This window comes from Desmodus rotundus, chromosome 13 (assembly GCF_022682495.2).
Source record: "Desmodus rotundus isolate HL8 chromosome 13, HLdesRot8A.1, whole genome shotgun sequence".
Classification (NCBI taxonomy): Eukaryota; Metazoa; Chordata; class Mammalia; order Chiroptera; family Phyllostomidae; genus Desmodus; species Desmodus rotundus.
Genome location: NC_071399.1, coordinates 41966916 through 41990360, shown reverse-complemented (window position 1 = coordinate 41990360; position 23445 = coordinate 41966916). Strand labels below are relative to the sequence as shown.

Genomic DNA, 23445 nt, shown 5'->3' with positions numbered 1-23445 from the left:
GGGGTGGGGTGGGGTGGGGTGGGTGGGCTTGTTAAATGCTGATTTAATAGGATTGGGGTAGGTTCTGACACTATCTGGTCCAAACAAGATCCCAGGTGACGCTCCTGCTGTCCATCCAAAGACAACACTTGCTTCTTAGAGAACCTACAGCTTTCTACCAGTCAACGTGCATAGGTCCTCAAAGAGAGTAGATGTGTACACTCAAGGTTTGAATCATTGAAAATACTTTCCAGTAGGGACTGCATAACATATTGTTATCATGCCTTTAGGTGTCAAGAATGTTTGCAGAACTCAACATAAATAAGTGAAAAGTTTATTTTTCTAAACTTCAGAGAGCATTGTAAACTCCTATTACAGAAGTTCTCAAACCTTTTGGGCTTGGGATCCATTTAACACTTAAAAATAATTGATAACGGCTAAGAGCTTCTGGGGACCGCCCCAAAAGACTGAGCATGCGTGGAACGCGCCGGACGTCCACTGCAGGTGGAGGGTAGAGGTCACGAGAAATGCTCCCCCGCCGACATTCCAGAAGTAGTATGCGGCTCGCAGGAGTTACACCTTCGCGCCTCCTACGCCATCTCATTGCTTTTGTAAAGGGCGCCCGTGGCCAGTCGTTGGTGATGTTCGCAGAGGTGGATATTCCCGCTGCGGACGCACTTCCTTTTCCACGCAGGAAGGGAAGGGAAAGACAGAGCGGTGCCCCATAGGCCGCGCATGCGCTTTTCACAGACGGACCCTGAAGAGGAATCCAGTGCTAGATTCACCGCCCTGCCGGGAGTGCGCCTGCGCGGTCTCTGGTTCCTCCATCTGTGCTTCCCCTCCCCCTAGTCGCCCCGCGGGGGCTCCGGGTCAGGCGGAACCATGTTCTGCAGCACCGGCTCCAGTGGGCTTTGTGAGTACCGGCCGCTGGCATCCTGGCTGTCCCCCACACGGCACCCTTGCACCTCCTTGAGAAGGCTGGAGGCAGCGGGGGTCCTCGTGGTACCTGGAGGTTTGGAGGCCGAGCCTTCATCCTGGCGCCTGCACCTTGGTGGTTCCTGCCCTTTGAGGGCAGAGCCTTTGTCCCGCCGCAAGTCCAGGTCTCCCACCTATGAGCCCCAGGTGCCCCGGGGACTGCAGCAGGTCTGTTGGGCAGTTAGGGTCAGACTGGGTGCCCTCGTGGTCTTCGGCCCGGCCCGTTGCCCTCAGCAGTGCGCGTGTCAGGCTAAAAGAAGAGGCTGCCCCCTTGTCTCCGTGCTTCATTTCATGTAGGCGAAAGAGGGAACAACTGGCACTTCCCCAGATGTAAATTCCAGACTCTGGTTCAGGGGCTGACCTTTGGGTTTTACGTAATTTCTCTCTCAGTTTCACAGAAGAGTTTTTCGACAAACAAAAACTGGTTAAAGTACTTTTAAAGTGGAAGGAAACTAGGCGGTCGTGTGGTAGGAAAGCGTGGACCTTATGGCTGGATGTTGCTATGGTATTTTTTTTTACTTGAGTGTTAGCGGTGTTCAGCAGACAGGGGGCAGAGAAGTAGCTGTAGCCTTTCAAACTTTTTCTCACTATAATTGTTTAATTGACTTTGATAAGGCGGACTGTATGTTACCTAAACAGCACTGAGATTAGGCATTGATACAGTAATACTGAACTGTTCGAACAGGTATATAATTTTTCAATTGCTTGTCACTGTTAGTACTTCCTGTCTTTATACATGTGAAGTTAGGCTTGCCAGAGTAAGCAGTGGAGATTTCCAAATATTAAGGGTCTGTTTGAATGTTAAGAATCTTTTTTTCAGAGTATATGTCTTTGTGTGAGAGTTAGTATCAGAGCCACAGGCATAATTTTAAGTCTTCCTCATATCTCAACTTCTCAGGTTTTGAAGTGGACTTAATATTTATGATCTTCCTTGTTTCATAATTAATTTGATTTATGGCATCTCTCAAGCATTGGTCTCAGGGTTACATTACAACGAAGTGTTAAATACTAGCTAATTAATTTTCTCCAGACTACCCTTTGGATAAAGAACATTATGACCGTTGATGAAAGTGAGAGTCGGGAAGGTGATGTGATTTTCCGGGGATCACAGTGATCTATACACTGGTGGATACAAAATTAACAGTAGAATTCTTCAATTTTAGTTGTTCTTTCAGGATTTTGAGTTATCTTTCCTTACTAACCAAAATGTATATAAAAGTTTAAAAAGGCAAGACTATACTTTGAGGGATTATTTCTATAGTTTGTTGCTAGAGAGTTTTCTCTGAACGTGTAGAGCACCTGAAACCATGAGGAGATGGAGTGTTCTCTCCTGAGCGTGAAGCCAGCTTTTGGTGTTGCTTCAGTAACTGCCATTTACCATTGGTGATCGTTCTTTCTGTTTTGAGAGAGCAAGAAGGAGAGAACACTGTCTGAGTGGGGGAAAAAAAATTTAAAAAGGCAAGTGAAATCTGTCATTGGTTACCATACTGTATTAGCTATTATATTGGCAAAGTATATACAAATTTGATACATGGCGACTCTGGGGAAAGTAATACTTGATAACCTGTGGCACAAGGTGGATGAGTATTGAATTCTAGGAATCATACTGCTGCCCAGAGAGAGGCCTAGGCCAGGCTCCTTTAACTAACTGTCTTGTCCTCTTTCTAAAATAAGTGTATTCACAGTGTAGGAGTTGATGGGATGGCCATTCCTCGGAAGACCATGTCTTATGTGCTTATTTAACAAACATTCTGGGCATCTACTATTGGCCAAAAACTGCTAGGTGCTGGGGATGCAAGGTTAAACAAGTCTTGGTCTCAGTGTTTACAGTGCTCACAGTGGAGTTTAGGAACAATTTTTCCAGGACTGGCCTTTTGGCAAGTCTGGATGTGAGTCGTTACCCTGCTTTAAAATTTTTCTTTGCAAGCTTACCCACTAAGAGGGAAGTGATTTCCTTTAGGTTAGAAGTGTGGCTCTTAAGTAAGTCAGAGTTCTGATACTGATTACATATCCTGAGGAACAATAATCTGCCTACCCCTGCCCCCATGGGTGGTGAACAACATTCTCTTTTTGAGGGAAAAATCTCTCCCATTTTCTACCATCTGCATATTTCCCACATTTTGTGACAAGCAGATCGTTGTATTTTAGTGCTGCATTTGCTCCCCCAGTTCATTTATTCATTCAGCAAATGTCTGTTGAGTACCTACCCATATAAGCAACATACTTTGTACAGAGGGTAAAATGGTTATTAGCAGGATAATGGAGACCAACATTAAATAGGTTAATAATGTGATTTCATGTAGTGTTAAGTGTTATGAAGAAAATAAAAAGATAATGGCAGGGAGGGACAGGTTATGGTGAATGACTGTTTTAGCATTTGGAGTTAGGGAAGATAACTGGGACAGTCACCTCAATGGAGAGAAGCCAGCTATATCAGAATTTGCTGGAAAACATGCATATTGCAGAGAAGGAACTCCAAGCACAAAGACTCTGAAAGAGTCTTAGCAAGTCATTTTCAAGGTACTAAGAAAGCAGGGGCCACTGGGACAATAAATTGGGATGGGCATTTTGATTTACTTTCTCTTTTTTTAAATTCTCATCTGAGGACATACTTACTGATTTTAGAAAGAGAGGAAGGGAGGGAGAAACATTGATGTGAGAGAAATACTGATCGGTTGCCTCTCATACATTCCCTGACCAGAGCCGGAACCTGCAACCCAGGCGTGTGCCCTGACTAGGAATCAAACCCACAGCCTCTTAGTTTACAGGGTAATGCTCCAACCAACTGAGCTACAACAGCCAGGGCTGATTTGTTTTCTTGTTACAAATAAACTTCCCCAACTTCTTCACTGTCTTTCACAATGACTGTAGTCGCCAGACTCTTGATCCCCTCATTCTCTCCAATTTACAGCCCACTTCTGGCATCTTCCATATCCAGTCTGGAACCTATAGTTAATTCCCTGAGTTCTGTTCTCATAAAGACTCTCAGAGACCTGGTGTTCCTGTCCTGCTCTACTTTTTTACCAAAACCCCAACCTGGCTTTAATGGATGGTGTCTAATCTGAGCCGAGTCATTGGCATGATTGCTCAGTTAATTTCTTGGATTTGGTCATCTCCCTATGTTCTTCCCCTTTCATCCCTGTCTTCAAGACTATTCCCAATCTCTACCTGTCTCACTCTTAACCCATCCAAAAAATAAGGACTGTCACCTGGGCATAGCCTCTCACTGACTTGTTAAAGACAACTTCCCAATGTAGATGATACTTGTGCTGAATTTTGAGGGATAAGAGTTTGTCAGGCATACATACTTTGTCCCTTTCCCCCAATTTAAAAGAATGAAGCACACTTCTTCTAACTGAGGCTCATCTCAGCCTATTCTTAACTTATTCTTTGTTGCCTTTTCTAGTGTCACTACTTTATTGTTACTTATGAGAGAATGAGCCTGACAGCTGGCTAAAGGTGATGCTTTCTGTTTCGGTTGCTTTACTGGGATCTTTGGAAACTCCCAGAGTACTTCAGATTCTTTATCTATGGAAAGGAGATAATATTCTTATTGTATTGGATTGTTACCTATTATGGAAAGGAGATAATATTATCTATTGTATTGGATTGTTACCTATTATGGAAAGGAGATAATATTATCTATTGTATTGGATTGTTACCTATTGTATTGGATTGTTAAGGAGTTAATATTTGCAAAGATCCTAATCAGACTTAAAATTTTTTAATTGGATTTTTTTTCTGCATCTTAAAAATGCAGAAACATGATAGTTCAGTGACCTGAACCTTCTCACTGTTGACCACTTTATTTCTTCTTTCAACCAAGCTTCTTGAAAGATGGTCCTCACTTTTTTCCCTTTCTCACCTTTTTCTCTTTTGTCCTCTGTAGTCAGTGAGCTATTTTTTGATGGTCACCCACTGTGGCATGGCTCTGTTCTTGGCTCACTTTTCAAGTTATTGGTTTAACAGCTATTTGATGAGCATTCATCTAGGTGCTTGGAATTCAGTAATAAATAAGAAACAAAAGGTGAAATCTTAGGTAATGGAAGTTACAAAACAGACTCATTTTAACAATGGAATGTATCCAGTTCAGTATTTTAATCACCACTAAAGTTTTCACTCAAAGGTAAGACTTTCTCCCAGTTAAGACTTCTTGTTAGGAACCTCCTGCTGTGAGAGAGAAGGATGTGATTGGTTTCTGCTCTTTTTGTATTTCTCCTCTGTGCCTTAGGATTTCCTGTGTCTGACCTTGTTGGCTTCTAGATTGGGTGGAGTGAGAGGAGGAAGGAATAGTGAGGAACTAAGATAGTTCTTATGTGGTTCCCTAAGCCTGGCACATGAATTTTTTAAAAATAATTTTTATTATTTTTAGAGTGAGGGGAAGGAAGGGAAAAAGAGAGATAGAAACATCGATGTGAGAAAGAAACGTTGATCGGTTGTCACTCGCACACAAAGACACAATCCAGGCATGTGCCCTGACCAGGAATTGAACCATTGACCTTTTGCTTTTTGGAACAACACCCAACCAACTGAGCCACACCGGTCAGGGCCTGCCACATGATTAACACTGACTCTGTCCTGTGGGCTCTTTAGAAATTCTTGAGAGACTTGTATCTTGGCTGCTTCCCTGACCTGGTGGGGTGCACCTTTATGCTTGTGGGCTTTATTTGGTGACTCTTCCATAGCTCCTAGGAATGTAGGTCCAACTACGATTTCCTCCTCCTGGAATCCTTTGGCTTGCTAAGGGATACTGTTGGACTGAACTGAAGGTGACCCTGCTGTAGACTCTTGCATGTGGCCCACATCTTTTCTGCTGGGATTGCTGATTTTTTCCTTGGTTGTACATTTTGATCTCAGTGATCAACATGGCTTCTCCTTTAGCTCTCTAGAGTTCCCAGGTTGGAAATCCACTATACCCTATCTGAAGGGTCACATATTTAGCTTAGTGAATAGGCTCATTGGGTGCCCCACTCAGCTTGCTGTGGGGGTGTGGTTATACTTCAAACACTTGGATAGTTCACTCCACAATGTCCTCTTATTACCGAAGAGAACACTTACTGCTCCATTCACTATTTTTATAGTTATCTGCCTGAGGGGAGTTTGAATCATGTGACTACTTTTGATTAATTTTCTTAGTAAATTCTGAATTTTGGTGTGGAACCTCCATTTTGTATACAATAATCATTGGTACCTTAGTAGAAATTACAATTCTATTATCTTGTTTTATTGGGTTTCTGTTTTGAAGGCCAAGAGTCATTTGGATGGGCTCTTTAAAGGTAACTTTAGAATTTATCTATTTCTGCTCTCTAATTTTATTCTTTGTTGCATTGAAGGATTAACAGTAGGCTGAGGTTGCTCAAGCACTGCGCAATTGCCTTTAATGATTGATTCTTGGATGTTAGCCATTTCTATCATTTCTGAAAATTCTAAGGAGTATATCTTTGAAACTCTCAAGGAAATACTATTTATTAAAGAAATAAACCCACACATATATGGTCAATTAATTTATGACAAAGAAGCCAAGAATATACAATGAGGTAATGATAGTTTCTTTAATAGTGGTGTTGAGACCTGGCCTGCCATATGCAAAGAATGAACTTTACACAAACATTAACTTAAAATGGATTAAAGGAGACTTCTGGCAAAGGTGGAGGTGTAGCTAGATATAGTTTGCCTCCTCGCACAACCAAAAGAAGGACAACAAATTTAAAAACAAAAATAACCAGAACTGCCAGAAAATTGAACTGTATGTAAGTCTGACAGCCAAGGAGTTAAAGAAGAAACATTCATCCAAACTGGTAGGAGGGACAGAGTTGGACAGTTGGGGTGGAGAGGACTCAAGGCAAGGTGGCGGCTGGAGTACTGGGCAGTCCCACATTTGTGGGCAGATGACCCAGGAGGAACAACTAGGGACCTGGATAGACCACACAACCCAGGGTTCCAGCTCAGGGAAATAAAGTCTCAAAAACTCTGACTGTAAAAAACTTGTGGGAGTTGAGGCAGCTGGAGAAACTCTCAGCTCCACAGGAGAGTTCACTGGAGAGACCCACAGGGTCCTAGAATGTACAAAAACCCACCCACATGGGAATTAGCACCAGAAGGGCTCAATTTGCTTGTGGGTAGTAGGGAAAGTGACTGAAAGCCAGCTGAGAGCCAAGCAAGTGGCATTGTTGCCTCTTGGACTCCTGTCCCACATATAGCACCACAACACAGCCAGGTGGTTGCCTTGCTCTGGAGAATATCTAAGGCTCTGCCCCTTAGTATGTAACAGGTGCACCAAGACAAAGAAATATAGCACAAATGAAAGAACAGATCAAAGCTCCAGAAAAAATACAACTCAGTGATGAAGAGATAGCCAACCTATCAGATGCAGAGTTCAAAACACTGTTAGTCAGGATGCTCACAGAAATGGCTGAGTATGGTCACAAAACAGAGGAAAAAGTGAAGGCTATGAAAAATGAAAAAAGAAATTGTACAGGGAATCAACAGTGAAGGGAAGGAAACAGGGATGGAAACCAATGGTTTGAAGCAGAAGGAAGAAATAAACATTCAACCAGAACAGAATGAAGAAACAAGAATTGAGAAAAATGAGGAGAGGCTTAGGAACCTCCAGGACATCTTTAAACGTTCTAACATCCGAATTACAGGGGCGCCAGAAGGAGAAGAGGAAGAACAAAAAATTGAAAACTTATTTGAACAAATAATGAAGGAGAATTTCCCTAATCTGGCAAAGGAAATAGACTTCCAGGAAGTCCAGGAAGCTCAGAGTGTCCCAAAGAAGTTGAACTCAAGAAAGCACCCAGCAAGGCACATCATAATTACATTACCCAAGATTAAACATAGAGAATCTTAAGAGCAGTGAGAGAAAAGGAGACAGTTACCTACAAAGGAGTGCTCATAAGACTATCAGCTGATTTCTCAAAAGAAAACTTGCAGGCAAGAAGGGTCTGGAAAGAAGTATTCAAAGTCAGGAAAGGCAAGGACCTCCATCGAAGATTACTGTATCCAGCAGAGCTTTCATTTAGAATGGAAGGGCAGATAAAGTGCTTCCCAGATAAGGTCAAGTTGAAGGAGTTCATCATCACCAAACCCTTGTTATATGAAATGTTAAAGGGACTTATCTAAGAAAAAGAAGATCAAAAATATGAACCATAAAATGACAACAAACTCACACGTCTCCACAAATGAATGAAAAAACAAAAACGAGCTATGCACACAACTAGAACAGGAACAGAATCACAAAAATGGAGATCACATGGAGGGTTATCAGTGGGGAGGGGGAGGCAGAAGAATGGGGGGAAGGTACAAGGAATAAGAAGCATAAATGGTAGGTACAAAATAAATGGGGGAAGGTTAAGAATACTATGGGAAATGGAGAAGCTAAAACTTAGTATGTACGACCCATGGACATGCACTGGGGGCAGGGAATGAGAGCTAGATGGGGTGTACAGGGCAGAGGAGAATAAAAGGGAGAAAAATTGAGACAACTGTAATAGTATAATCAATAAAATATATTAAAAAATAAAATGTGTCTACATGACTGGATAATTTCTGACCTCATATACAATTTATACCTTAATAAAATAAAATAAACTGCAATACAAAGCCTGGTTTAAAAATAAACTTAAAACAATCTTTAATTTAATGTAAACAACTTGAGGCTCTCACAGTACCAGTGTTCCACCAAAACACACTTGAAAAATGCCGGAGGAACTTGCAAGACATTCTTTATCAGGTTGTATCTATTAAAATTCTGTAAAATGTATTTTTAAAGTAGCTTGATTTAGGGTAGGGTCCACCTTCATTAATAAAACTGATATTGAGACAAGTTTGGAAAAGTTGGAAAAGGGAAGAGAAGAGGAAAAGAATAGCAAAGAAAAATAACTATAGCACATTAGCTGGTACGAAAAGATCCTAATCGGGATATCCAACACCTCTACTGAAAGCAAAACTTGGCTCTGATTTAGGAAGAAAAGCAGGAAAGAGGTGAAGCACATGAGTAAACAGCTGCAGCAGTCACAAGAGGAGGCATGAAAAGCAACCTGCCAGGGCAGAGTAAAGCAGTTTTCAAAGATTGGAACGTAAGCTCCAGTGCTCACCTGAGCTGTTACATTCATCATTAGCCTATGAATATCCCAGTGGTCAAGAGAGAGAAATGTAAATAAACTTAAAATTTTTAGTCTAAGAAGCAGTAGCCCACATTAGTTCAGAACACAGAATAAGGAGCTAAACTACCTGGGTTCAATTTCTAGTACTGCTCCTCAACAGCTATGTGATATTAAATGCCTAAGCTTCCTCATTTTAAAAGTCTGCTGTGTGATCTAAAGGTTACAGAACAGTATTTAAGTGTGATAAATTTACTTTTTTTATTTGCATATTTATCTTGCACTGGAAAAAAGTCTGAAGATAAAGATGTCAATAAATACTATTTTTATTTCTTCCAACTAATACATATTTCAGAATTTTCTTTGATAAATATGTGTTTATTTTACAAAAGTAAAATCAGTTCATTTAAAACAAAAACATAAATGTATACAGAAAAGAGGATGAAGGAAATTAACTAAACAGTGACTGGTTTTTCTCTATGTTCCAGACTTTCTATAGTGTGATTAATTTTACTTTTAGACTAAAAAGAAACATTGTTTTTTAAAAGTATCTTCCCTTAAGCTTGTGCTTCCCTAGCTAATGTCTTTACTTCTCAGCTAAAATACTTTTTTTAAACTTTTTTATTAAGTATAATTGATGTATAGCATTGTATTAGTTTCAGATATACAATATGATGCCAGATTTGTATATATCATGAAATGATCACAACTATGAGTCTAATTAACATGTTATCTTACATAGTTACAAAAATGATTTCTTGTGATGGGAACTTTTAAGATTACTCTTTTAGCAACTTTCAAATACACAATACAGAATTATTAACTATAGTCACCATGCTATACATTACACTCCCATGACATATTTTATAACTCAGAATTTATACCTTTTGATCCCCTTCACCTGTTTCTCCCACTCCCCACATCCTCCAACCTCTGCTCTGGCTTTTATTTTGTATCGTTTTATGATTCTACATACCCATGAGATCAGACAGTATTTGTCTTTCTCTGTTTGACTTATTTCACTTAGCACAATACCCTCAAGGTCCATCCTGTTGTTGATGAACAATACATGCGTTATTTCCCTATGTTGACTGTTGTAAATAATGTTCAGTGAACATGGAGATGCAAATATCTTTTTGAGTTGTGTCTTTGTTTTCTTCAGATAAATTTCCAGAAGTAGGATGCTGAATCATATGGTAATTCTGTTTGTAATTTTTTGAAGAATACCCATACTGTTTTCCATAGTGACTGTACCAATGGGAACATTCAACCAAAAGTGCAAACTGCCAACATTGTTATTTCTTGTGTTTTTGATAATAGCCATTCTAACAGGTGTAATATGATATCTCATTGTGGTTTTGACTTATATTTCCCTAATACTTAGTTATGTTGACCGTCTGTCTTTTCATGTACCTGTTGGCCATCTGTAAAATATTTTACCCTTTGCAACAGCACAAATGGACCTGGAGAAAACTATGCTAAGTGAAATAAGCCAGTCAGAGAAAGACAAATACCATATGATTTCCCTCATATGTGGAATCTAAAGAACAACTGAATGAGCAAAATAGAGACAGACTCATAGATACCAGGATAACAGCTTTTGGGGGGTGGATGATGTTAGGGGGTAAAAGGATCAAGCAAAAAGGAAAAAGGAATCATGAACATGGACAACATTGTGGTGATTGCATTGGGGAAGAGGTTATAAGGGGGTTTAATTGTAATGGGAAAAATACAATAAAATTTGTTTCAAATGTCTATTCAGATCTACCCATTTTTAGTCAGATTGTTCCACTGTTAAGTTGTATGAGTTCTTTATATATTTTGGATATTAATCCCTTATCAGGTATATGATTTGCAAATATTTTCTGCATTCAGTAGGTGGCCTTTTTATTTTCCTGATGGCTTCCTTTGCTATGCACAAGTGTTTTGTTTAATATGTTTTTGCTTTTGTTGACTTTGCATTTGGTGTCAGGTTCAAACAATAATCACCAAGTCCTAAGAAAAGGAACTTACTACCTGCTATGTTTTCTTCTGGGAGTTTTATGGTTTCAAGTTTTACTTTCAAGTCTTTAATCCATTTTATATTTTTAATATATTTTATTGATTATCCTATTACAATTGTCCCATTTTTTTCTTCCCTTCATTCCCCTCCACCCTGCATACCCCCTCACACCAGCATTCTCCCACCTTAGTTTGTGTCCATGGGTCACACGTATAAGTTCTTTGGCTTCTACATTTCGCATACTATTCTTAACCTCCCTCTGTCTATTTTGTGCCTACCATTTATGCTTCTTATTCCCTCTTCCTTTTCCCCCTCTGACACAGTCACTGGCAAGCAGTGTCTGTGGCTTTTATTGGCTTAATTTGCATAGGAATATAGGGCATATATAGAAAGCTCCTCAATCATTGTCAGGCAGTAATAATCAAATAGATAGCATTCAAAGAACTGTGAGGGCTTATTTTGAGTCAGGGACAGATAGCTAAAGGATCATAAAACTTTGGGGAAACGAACTCATTTCATGCTTGGACCCTTATCATTTAAATTGAGGGTATTAGAAAAGCAGGTTTCACAGGATTTTATGCATTCTTTCTTAGGCCTGATTGCCCCGGGGAACCTGCCCTTTCTAGCACAGGGCTGCACCCACCTCCAGCATTGTTTCCGGCTTAGGTCAAGTAGGAGAAGTAAGGCAGCCAAGAGATTAGGAGACTTCTTGCAGACAGAATGAGGACTCAGGCCATGTCAAAGCTGAGGGGTGAGGGTTCATCACCCCTTCTCCATAGCCCCCCAAGTCCTTCCCTGAGGGCCCCTTCATGACCGTGCCTGTCTTAGGTCATCCCTCCCTTGAGGAATCTTACCCGTCATTGGCTAACCGGTCATGCACTGGGGGCCCAGCGGGGTGAAGTAAAGTGGGCAGAGGTGGGGCTCCTGCCAGGGAGATAAGCTTTGTCTCCTTAGTGGCTTAGGGTCTCAAGACCTCTCACTAAGCCTTAGCTCTGGAGGGTTACAGTCTCTGAAACCAGTCAGGGCAGTTCCCAACACCCCTCTGTCCCTCTCCCCTGCTGATAACCCTCTATGTGACCTCCTTTTCTCTGGTTGTTTCTGTTTTAGTTGTTTGCTTACTTTGTGTTTGTTTTTTGATTTAGTTGTTGACAGTTATGAGTTTGTTGTCATTTTACTGTTAATGGTTTTGATCATCATCTTTTTTTTTAGATAAGTCCCTTTAACATTTCATATAATAAGGGTTTGGTGATGATAAACTCCTTTAACTTGACCTTATCTGAGAAGCACTTTATCTTCCCTTCCATTCTAAATGATAGCTTTGCTGGATAGAGCAATCTTGGATGTAGGTCCTTGCCTTTCATGACTTTGAATACTTCTTCCCAGCCCCTTCTTGCCTGTAAAGTTTCTTTGAGAAATCAGCTTATGGGAACTCCTTTGTAGGTATCCGCCCACAAATGTGGGACTGCCCAGTCTGCCAGCCACTGCCTCTCCCACCCCAGTCCTCTAGCTGCTGCCTTCCAGCAAGTCCTCTCCACCCCAGCTGCCCTTCTCCGCACCCCCTTACCGGTACGGATGAATGTTTCATCTTTAACTCCTTGGTTGTTGGACTTCTATACCATTTGATTTTCTGGCAGTTATGGTTATTATTTTTTTTTAATTTGTCATTGTTCTTTTGGTTGTGCGAGGAGGCAAAATGTATCCAGCTACACCTCCATCTTGGCCAGAAATTGAAACTTTTATTGAAGACATTTATTGAAATATCTTCCCTTTTAAAGGTGATTTTAGTTTTGGGAAAGCCAGAAGTCCCAGGGTGACAAATCTGGGCCCTGGAGTGATGAGTCACCTCAGTGATTTGATGTTTCGCCCAAAAACTCCACACGAGATGAAAATCATGACTGGGCATGTTGTTATGATGAACCTGCCAATTACCAATTGCCCAGAGCTTTGGCCCTATGAATCATCCAAATAGTTTCTGCAGAGGAATGTTCAAGATTAATGCAAAATTTGAAGCAGATTCATTGCTGTACTCAAGTCATTTTGAATGTGACAGCCACACAGTACACATCCTCACTCAATGGCATTTACCATCTCCACTGACTAGAACATTGAAGTTGTCACTGTTCACGCATGTGCATTCTAGTCCACTCTCCTTGGCTGCCAGGTGACATCGATGTCACGCAAACTATTCTTGTTATATTAACAATGGCTGGAATTTTTCTGGACAGGCCTGGTATGCAATTACAGATGTTGCATTTTTCCCCCTTGCTCCCCTCTACCCAGCACATCCCCCACTTCTGTAGTCAATCCCCACACCATTGTCCATGTTCACAGCTCATTCATGTGTGTTTTTTAGTAATCCCTTCACCTTCTTTCAATAAGTATCCATCTCCCTCCTCCCCTCTTACAGCTGTCAGTCTGTTCCCTGATTCCATTTTCTGGTTCTATTTTTCTCATTAATGATTTATTTTGTTTATTAGATTCCTGTTGTAAGTGAGATACGATATTTGTCTTTCACTGACTGACTTATTTCACTTAGCATGATAGTCTTCGGTTCCCTCCACACTGTCACAAAGGGAAGTAATTCCTTCGGTTTTTTTGTCTGCATGGTATTCTGTTGCGTAAATGTACCACAGTTTTTGATCTACTCACCTACTAATTAGGCTGCTATGAACATAGGGATGCATAAGTTCTTTCGAATTGGTGTTTTGGGATTCTTAGGGTATAATCCCAGCAGTGGAATCTCTGGGTTAAAATATTTTTAATATTTTTTAATATTTTGAGGAAACTCCATACTGTTTTCCACAGTGGCTGCACCAATCTCCATTTCCAACAGTGCTCTAGGGTTCCCTTTTCTCCACAATCTCGCCAGCACTTGTTGTTTGTTGATTTATTAATGATAGCAATTTTGTCAGATGTGAGGTGATATCTCATTGTGGTTTTAATTTGTATCTCTCTGATGGCTAGTGATGTTGAGCATCTTCTCATATGTCTATAGGCCATCTGGATGTCCTCCTTGGAGAAGTGTCTGTTCAGGTCCTTTGTCCATTTTTTAATTGTATAGTCTTCCTGGTGCTGAATTGTATGAGTTCTTTATATATTTTGGAGATTAAACCTTTGTCTGTTGTATCATTGGCAAATGTGTTCTCCCATACAGTTGGTTCCCTTTTGATTTTGATGGTTTCTTTAGCTGTGTAGAAGCTTTTTAATTTGATGTAGTCCCATTTGTTTATTTTTTTCCTTTATTTCCATTGCCCTAGGAGATATATCTGCAAAAATATTGCTATGTGAGATATGTCAAATTTTACTGCCTATGTTTTCCACTAGGATTTTATGGTATTATATTTAAATTTTTTTAAATCCATTTTGAGTTTATTCTGGTGTATGGTATAAGTTGGTTATCTAGTTTCATTTGTTTGCATGTGTCAGTCTGTTTTCCCCAACACAACTATTGAAGAGACTGTGTTTACTCCATCGTATGTTCGTGCCCCTTTGTTAAATATTAATTGATGAAAAAGACGTGGGTTTGTTTCTGGGTGCTCTATTCTGTTTCATTGATCTATGTGTCTGTTCTTTGGCCAGTACCAGACTGTTTTGATTACAGTGACTTTGTATCACTTTAGTCCTTTGAATGTAATATGACACAGTGGAAAGAGTACACAATACAGTAGTTCTCCCTTATCCACAGAGCATACTGTGTGAAGAAACCCGCCCCCCCAGTGGATGACTTTTTAAACCACAGATAGCACTGAACCCCATATATACTACATTTCTTTACCTTTGATACAGTTTAATTTATAAATTACACAATTTCACAGATTTTATTTTTACTGTAGATGATCTCAGCAAATAATTATTTTTCTTTATTAAGCCTAGAACTTTCACCTTTTCACTTAAATGAAGCACTTTATGACTTCTTTTTGGCATTTTTGAATTACCAGCATCACTATTGCGGTTTGGGGTCATTATGAAGTAAAATAAGGGTTATTTGAATAGAAGCACTGTGATACCACCACAGTCAATGTGATAACCAAGATGGCGACTAAGTGTGTAATGGTTAGGCAAGTGTATACTGCATGGAGATGCTGGACAAAGGGAGGAGTCACGTGCCTGGGAGGAAGGAGCAGGACACATGAGATGTCATCATGCTACTTAGAATGGCACACAATTTAAAACTTACTTCTGAAATTTGTTATTTAATATTTTCGGACCACGGTTGACCATGGGTAACCGATAACAAGGAAAGTACAATTGCAGATAATATACTGTATTGATACTTGGGGAGAGTTCTGTAGGCAACAAAGTATATCCCTAATGTTTTCAGCCATTTGGTTTTTAAAGATTGGCAATATAAATGAGCACTTCCAAGACCCTTAGCAACCTTGGAACAGAGTAATTTAACTGTTTAAATTCTGTTTCTAAGACTTATTGGGGATGATTTTCACTCTAAAAATTTGGGAAATAAAAGTAAGGAAAAATATAAAACATTTTTTCACTGCTGCCCAGACTTCATCCCTGTTTACATATTTGTGTTGTGAAGTTTTCCCCATGTGGATGTATATAAACATTTTTAAAAGCAAAATTGGGCCTATATACAGTTTCATATTCTGTTTTTTTTACTTAACCTTCTTAAATAAATTTGCCTTATGTCATTATTAATGTTCAAAGTTGACTCTTAACATTGTTTTTGTTTTTCCTATTACAAAACGGAAATATCCTTGCTTCCAAGAAATTCATAAATTACACAAATACATAACGCAGAAAGGAGTATAATTCCATAAATAACTATCACTGATAGTTTAGTGCTTATTCTTTTTGACTTTTCCATGAAAGTGCTTATCTATGCATTCTTACCCTTTAGATACAAACATACATATACATACATACATGTATGTGTAAGTGGTTTTACACAGAATGCCACTCAAACATACGTTTTGTTGTGCTCCCCAACATTGTCTTAGATACAGTATCATGACTTTGAAAGGTTATAAAGTGTTCATACTAAATTATGTTTTTCTCCATTTTCCTATTTAAACAGTATCATGGTGAGCATATTTCTAAATTATTGATCACATCTTTGACGAAATCCTAAAGAAATAATCACAAGTGTAGAATTACAGGGTCAAAGAAGAGAACCATTTTAAAGTGCTTCATCAGTACTGCCAAGTCCTTTCAGGAAGGATGTATTACTTTACGTTTTCAGCAGCTTGGAAGCCTATCTTCCTCACCAAACTTTTTAACAATTGAGTGAGATATTTAAAATAGTTTTTGGCACTTGAGAAATTTAAAAATTACATTGCATGTTGTGTTAATTAGCATTTCTTTGAATGCCTGGAAAAGTGAACTTTTTTCTCTTTTATATTTATTGGCCATTTTAATATGTCTTTTGAACTGATTTGACTGTTTATGTTCTTTGCAATTTTTTTCTATTAGATTATTAGTGGTTTTTAAAAAAATGATTTGTAAAGACTTGTTAAGGGCATTAGCTTTAGTCTTGGTGTATTTACAAATATTTTAGCCACTTGTCTTCAATTTTATTTATGAAATTTTTTTATATAAAGTTTTTCATTTATAAGTAAGTCATTAAAATAAAAGGATTTAGCTCATAAGTTTTATTTGGCCAGTTTCATTTTCTTTAAAAAATGTATTTATTGATTATGCTATTACAGTTGTCCCATTTCCCCCCCTTCACTCCACTCCATCCTGCCCACCCCCTCCCTCCCACATTCCCCCCCTATAGTTCATGTCCATGGGTCATGCATATAAGTTCTTTGGCTTCTACATTTCCTATACTGTTCTTACCCTCCCCCTGTCTATTTTCCACCTACCATTTGTGCTACTTATTCTCTGTACCTTTCCCCCTCTCTCCCCCTCCCACTCCCCTATTGATAACCCTTCATGTGATCTCCATTTCTGTGGTTCTGTTCCTGTTCTAGTTTGCTTAGTTTGCTTTTGTTTTTGTTTTAGGTGTAACCACACCTAAATAACTGTGAGTTATTTAGTTATTTATTTAATAACTGTGAGTTAGCTGTCATTTTTACTGTTCATATTTTTTATCTTCTTTTTCTTAGACAAATCCCTTTAACATTTCATAAAATAAGGGCTTGGTGATGATGAACTCCTTTAACTTGACCTTATCTGAGAAGCACTTTATCTGCCCTTCCATTCTAAATGATAGCTTTACTGAATACAGTAATCTTGGATGTAGGTCCTTGTCTTTCATGACTTGGAATACTTCTTTCCAGCCCCTTCTTGCCTGGAAGTTCTCTTTTGAGAAATCAGCTCCTTTGTAGGTAACTGTGTCCTTTCTCTTGCTGCTTCTAAGAGTCTCTCCTTCTGTTTCATCTTGGGTAATGTAATGATGATGTGCCTTGGTGTGTTCCTCCTTGGGTCCAGCTTCTTTGGAACTCTCTGAGCTTCCTGGACTTCCTAGAAGTCTAATTTTCTTTGCCAGGTAAGGGAAGTTCTCCTTCATTATTTGTTCAAATAAGTTTTCAATTTTTTGTTCTTCCTCTTCTCCTTCTGGCACCCCTATAATTCGGACATTGGGTGGTTTAAAGATGTCCTGGAGGTTCCTAAGCCTCTCCTCATTTTTTTCAATTCTTGTTTCTTCCTTCTTTTCTGGTTGGATGTTTCTTTCTTCGTTCTGGTCCACACCTTTGATTTGAGTCCCAGTTTCCTTCGCATCACTATTGGTTCCCTGTACATTTTCCTTTGTGTCTCTTAGCATATCTTTCATTTTTTCATCTAATTTTCGACCAAATTCAACCAGTTCTGTGAGCATCCTAATTACCAGTGTTTTGAAGTGTGCATCTGATAGGTTGGCTATCTGTTCTCTGCTTAGATGAATTATTTCTGGGGCTTCGATCTGTTCTTTCATTTGGGCCATTTTTTTTTGTCTTGGTGTGCCTGTTATGTAAAGGGGTGGAGCCTTAAGTGTTCACCAGGTGGGGTAACTCTAGTCGCTGCACTGTGACTCTGTACGTTGCGGGGGGGGGGGGGGGGGCCGAGAGGGAGCAATGGCACTTGCTCCACTCTCTGCCGGATTTCAGTCACTCCCTCCACTACCCACAATCAAACTGGTCCCCTCGGGTGCTGATTCCCTAGTGGGTGGGCTTGTGCACTCTCTAGGCCCCTGTGGGTCTCTCCAATGACCTCTCCTGTGAGGCTGGGAGTTTGTCCTGCTGGTGCCTCAATCCCCACGGGTGTTTTCAATCACAGGTTTGAGGCTTTATTTCCCCAAGCTGGAGCCCTGGGTTGTGCTGTCTGTTTTGCTCCCCCGCTGTTCCTGCCGGTTTATCTAAGTGAGAATATGGGGCCGCGGGGTCTGCTAGCGGTTGCACTGCCTGCCCATTCCTTCCACAATCCGCCACTCTGGGTTTGGCCACGTTGCCACGGGTCCTTTACGCCCCAGCTCCCCGTCTCTGCCCCTCCTACTGGTCTGGATGAATGTTTGTCCTTTATCTCCTTGGTTGTCGGACTTCCGTGCAGTTCAGTTTTCTGTCAGTTCTTGTTGTTTTCTGTTTTTAAATTGTTGTTGTCCCTCTTCTGGTTGTGTGAGGAGGCGCAGTGTGTCTACCTACACCTCCATCTTGGTTTTTTCCAGTTTCATTCTTTATTAAGTCCTAGGCCTTCTGAGATCTGTTAAATATTTAACATTTTTATATCTTTTTTTTTGTAATTATGGAGATAATATATACTGCTGGTACAAATTAAAGCAACCCAAAAGAGAAAGTAAAATGTGAAATTCTCTCTCTTTTCTTCAATCCCAGCAAGAGTTTGGAGAATATTCTCAATAGATTTTTCCCCATATGAATCCTGGAATGTGTGTGCGTGTGCGCACGCGTGTGTAATATAAGGGTAGTATATACATGTGGTAAAAATTAACATGAATATATAATATGAATTCTCCTCACTTGAATTAACCACTTTAAAGTTACTTTTTCTTTGCTTCTTCTGCTATTAGAGCTTTCTTTTTTTAAGTTGCTGGAAAATCTTTATTCTTGTTGTCCCATCTCTAATTCACTTTTTGCCAGCACCAGCATTGGCCTTTGCAGTCCCCCTGACTTTATTCATTCTGTTCTTGTTTTCCTTTTGCTGTTTTCTTGAGGGCACCTTGTAGGTTATATCTTACAAGGCTATGTTTGGGTTCATTTTTCTTTATGTAATCCAAGGAATCATAAATCACTACCACCAAAATAGCTTCTGAATCCAAACACCAGGATGACATCTAGTATGGTTTTACACATTTTGATTAGTTTTTCCCAAATTTCTGTCTGAGTAGTCTCAAAAACTAGTCCCCAAAAGTAGTCTGATGATCATGAACTTCCTGGTCACAATAGTTACTGTGTTGTTCATGATGGTGGCCAATCTTCAAGCAGGCAGGAAGGAAAAATACTATTATAAGTGTAAATGATGTTTTCACACCTCTATTGATTTGCCAACTACAGATTCTATTTATAGATTAGATGAGGAATTTGCATATGTGCAGTGTGTATTTATAGTCTTTTCTGTAATGGTAATTAAGCCTTCCATGCTTTGTCCACAGGTTGATTTTATATAGAAAATCAAAACAATAGCTATATGTAGATTATTATTATGGTATACTTATTGTAGAACCAAAGTGTGTGATTGGAGTTCTAGAAGGGAATAAAGCTCTAGGTCAGAAAACCTGTGCTGTTTCAGGCATTTCTCAGTTTGTTTTGATACTTCTTCACTACTTTAAGTCACACTCAATTACTGTTCTTTCTTGAATCTTGGATCATTTTCTTTTTGGAATCTCTGTATTTTTCCTGGGCATCCCTCTGGAGTAAACTTTTTCATGTAGAGGACATTGGTGGTGAGCTTTCTGGATGCTTGCTTGGCCATTCTTGTACATAGCAAAAGAACAGATTTGCAAATAGCTGGTGTGGGTTTCCTTTTTATTTGTGTGTAGGTCTTTATCAAAGAGGCCCATACCTTAAAAGGCAGGGCTGACTGTAGGTTCTTCTCAAGTTTGCAGAGCATGTGAATAGCTTGTTTCCATATAGGGTGCAGAGGTAGAAGAAAGGTGGAAGGTAAGGGACCATGAAAATCCCCTGCAGTGGCAAAGTTAGACAGGCTTGGCTGTTTTTGTAAATTTCGCTCAGGGCTAAAGCTGCCCTTCTTAATCCTCCCCACCCTTTCCAGTTCCTTGTTACCCAGTCTGTCATCTTCTTTGGAAGTTTAAAGTTGCCCCAAGCTCTTTTTAATTTTTTCTCAGACCTCCAACACTCTTCATGTCCTCCCTAAGTAGATTGTCCCCTTTATTTGGAGAGCAGTTCTTGGATTTTATTTTAGGGACCAAGTCTTTTTTTCATCTGGGATGGTTGAATGAGTAGCTTTGTGAGAAAGAATATGAGATTGTATCTGGGGCAGGATTTTGTGGAAAGGCTGACTGGCCCAGTTGTTACTTGTGCACCTGGATCTGTGACACTCATACTACTGGGAGTGATTTGAACAGGATGTGGGCCTAACATTAAATGCCATTGAAACAAAAGTAAGATGATTCCCTTTTCAGTTTTTAAAAATATTCTGATTATATTAAAGAGAAAGTCTCAATTTGGTGCTAGTCTGAAGTACCTCCCTAATATTAGCTAGTTTCCTATTGTAACAAAGAGAACAGTAGGCAAGCCCCGATTTTTCTGTCAGCAACAATGTTAATTAGAATTTAATAAAGTGTGTTTATTTTTATAGTTACCACCTACTGACGACAAAGTGACACTCAAATTCCAGTTATTGTAGTGATACAAAGTTCCCTTTAAAATATGTTTATTTAACTAAATCATAGTAAGGTGATTTAAGAAAACTATTAAATAATAGGATAGGTAATACTGGGACATAGCAAAAATTGTGGTGCCATAATGGGAATGACTGAACTTTGAGAAATACTGATGAGTAATTCTAATTGCTCATGTTCCTCCCCAGGTCTTGGTATTTATTGATTAGTTCCCTGGACTCATTTGCCAGCAGACATTTCCCTCGTGTTTTGAGGGTTCTTTTATTTCGGTATGACTTTGGAAGGGAGGAAAAGTGGATAGGGGTACAGGTCTGTTATCTTGAACTGGAATTTTGTCTAGCTATCTTTTTGGTTTCATTGCTTCTACTTGATTGTTTAATCCTTTCAGAATTAATTTTAGTGTTTAGAGTTTGAGACTTTTACTTCCCATCGACCAAGCAATCTCAGCATCAGTGGTTAGAGATGTTTAGTAGCATCTCTCTACTCACAAACATATTAAGTGCTGAAAGGCCAATGGATTTTAGGTGCAAGTCCAATGGATTTTAAGCTTGGTTTTCTTATGCTTTTCCACCAGACAGGAGTGTGAGAGGTTCCTTAGTTGATCAAAGCTTTAAAATCTGACGAGGAATTCTACATTACATCTGCTGAACTGATAGCTCCCTTTTCTGTCTATTTTTTTAGATGTTTTAGTGGATGGTTTTGTAGCTATAGTGCCCTTACTTGTCAACCTGCTTGGGTTGATTCAAGATTCATTGTGTGTATAGAACCGTTCCTGGCTTCTCATGAAGTGTTACCAACAGAATTTCACCACACTTGGCCTTAAAATGTTTAGCCCTGTCTTAAATTAGCATTGCTCTAATAGATAGTCACCTCAGTGATGATTCCCTAGGCCAGACTTTGAAAACCAACAGGCCACACACAGGTGTGTTGTGTTTGATTTATGTGTTGGTAGTGAGTGTTGGGGGACAGGAGGAGAGTTACCTTCCAACATTTTAAAATTGGAGTATTTCAGACAGAAATTCAGATTTCTCTTACCTCTTGAAGTGACTATCTGTCAACACCAGGGCTGAATTGTTAGGTGACAAAAAAATCTGATCATGCACTTTTTGCCATATACTTTCCCTGTTTCACGGATACCTGCCTTGCCCATTTAGGCCCTTGCATTTACAGCAGCTTTTCTTGCTAATAACCACACATTTTTCCTTTTTAAAATTGGGTTTTTTTTTTTTCTCTCTTGTAGTTTATCAGATGGGTCCAGAATTATCCAGAAACTTCCTGATTCACCTTTTCAGAGTTGTTTCTACTGTTGAATAATTTATCCTGTATTTATGTGTAACATTCATAATTTTCTCCTTTTGGCTTTTAAAATTATTATTTCATTATAATTATATCCCTTGTCTAATTAGCACATTTAACAATTACTGCTTTTACTCCAAATGAAGGGCTTAATATTTGTATAAAATCTTTCTAAGAAGGATAAACTGAAGTGTAGCAGAGTGGCAGGACCAAAATAAAAGTGTAGGTGCCCGAGCATTATTGATTATTTGCAGATTTGACGCACTTTTCTGTGGCACCCAAGCCTTTGTGTTAGGCTCTGTTTTAGAACTTATTTTACAGTTTTAAATTGCTCATTCTTCCCCACCCCCCACAAATTCACAGTGTCTAAATAGTAAGTGTAGAGTAGATTTTTTGTATCTAGAGGGCAAGTCCGCCTCCTTCAGTCCTTTTTGTTGTTGTTGTTCTCTTCTGGAAACTTCTTAGCCTTTTCTTTTGTTGATTTTCCTGATAAATTTTACAAGCATTGGTCTAGTAACTAGTGTTTATTGGCTGCCCTCACAAGGCAGGCACTCTGCCCAATTGTTTGGTAACTTGTGTAAGGAGCGATCAGTGTGGCAGGTGCCCAGTGTCATTGAATTCTCCCCAGTGCGTTAGGAAGAGGAGTGGATTCATGGATGGCTTAGAGCATTTTCCTTCTAAATATTGTAGGGAAATGAGTATAACAACAACAAACTTGTGACCTTTTAATTCCTGGGCACTTTTATGAAAGTCTTTGTTGAGATGATCACCAGAAGTCATCTCCTCCCTTACTTGGTCAATGAGGATAGGTTTTATTAACTTTTCTTCTAGGATGCTGATACGCCTGAAGAATAAATCATGGTAGAAACAGGAGATATCTTTTGCAAATGCATGGGTCATTTGCACTTTTGTGGACTTCTACTCTTATTTTTGGTCTAGCTCCTTTCTGATGAAAAACTTTAGGGAAATTACTTCATGAGGCACCAAATCATCCTATTTTCGTGGGAACCCTGAGAAGTTTACCAAATAGTTTACTAGTCATAAATAGGAAAACCAGTATGGTAGGATATGGTGACTCCTCCTCTCAGTGGTGTGAACCACACTGGGGTTTTTGATGAGTATATGTTTACATGGCTGACTTGTGGGGACAGGCAGAGTTGCTGGTTTTGCTGCCTTTTTCTTTCCACCATCCCCACCTCCTACTTCTGTCTTTAGCTGCTATGCTTCTGTAACAGCCCACATGCCAAAGCTTTGCGAGACCTGTGGTTAGTGTCTTCATTAAATGAAAGATGTTTATTTTTATTAAGGTAAAATTCATGTAACATAAAATTTAC

The 23445-nt window shown here is 39.4% G+C and overlaps 1 protein-coding gene and 1 non-coding gene across 3 annotated transcripts in view; both read left to right on the top strand.

Moving 5' to 3' along the window:
• The first annotated feature begins 725 nt into the window (after positions 1 to 725).
• Positions 726 to 23445, top strand: part of UBAC2 (UBA domain containing 2) — a 232260-nt gene continuing 209540 nt past the window's right edge. The window contains exon 1 of one of the 2 annotated variants that reach the window (XM_024578931.4): positions 726 to 892. In XM_024578931.4, the coding sequence (XP_024434699.1) occupies positions 862 to 892 (31 nt within the window). In that variant the 5' untranslated portion in view covers positions 726 to 861. Of the gene's footprint in view, positions 893 to 1418; positions 1460 to 23445 lie in introns of those variants that run through there. The other variant, XM_045186728.3, reaches the window with a different exon arrangement.
• Positions 2185 to 2393, top strand: LOC112321563 (small nucleolar RNA U3). Its single transcript, XR_002976538.1, has one exon. It is a non-coding gene; the product is annotated as a small nucleolar RNA U3 (small nucleolar RNA).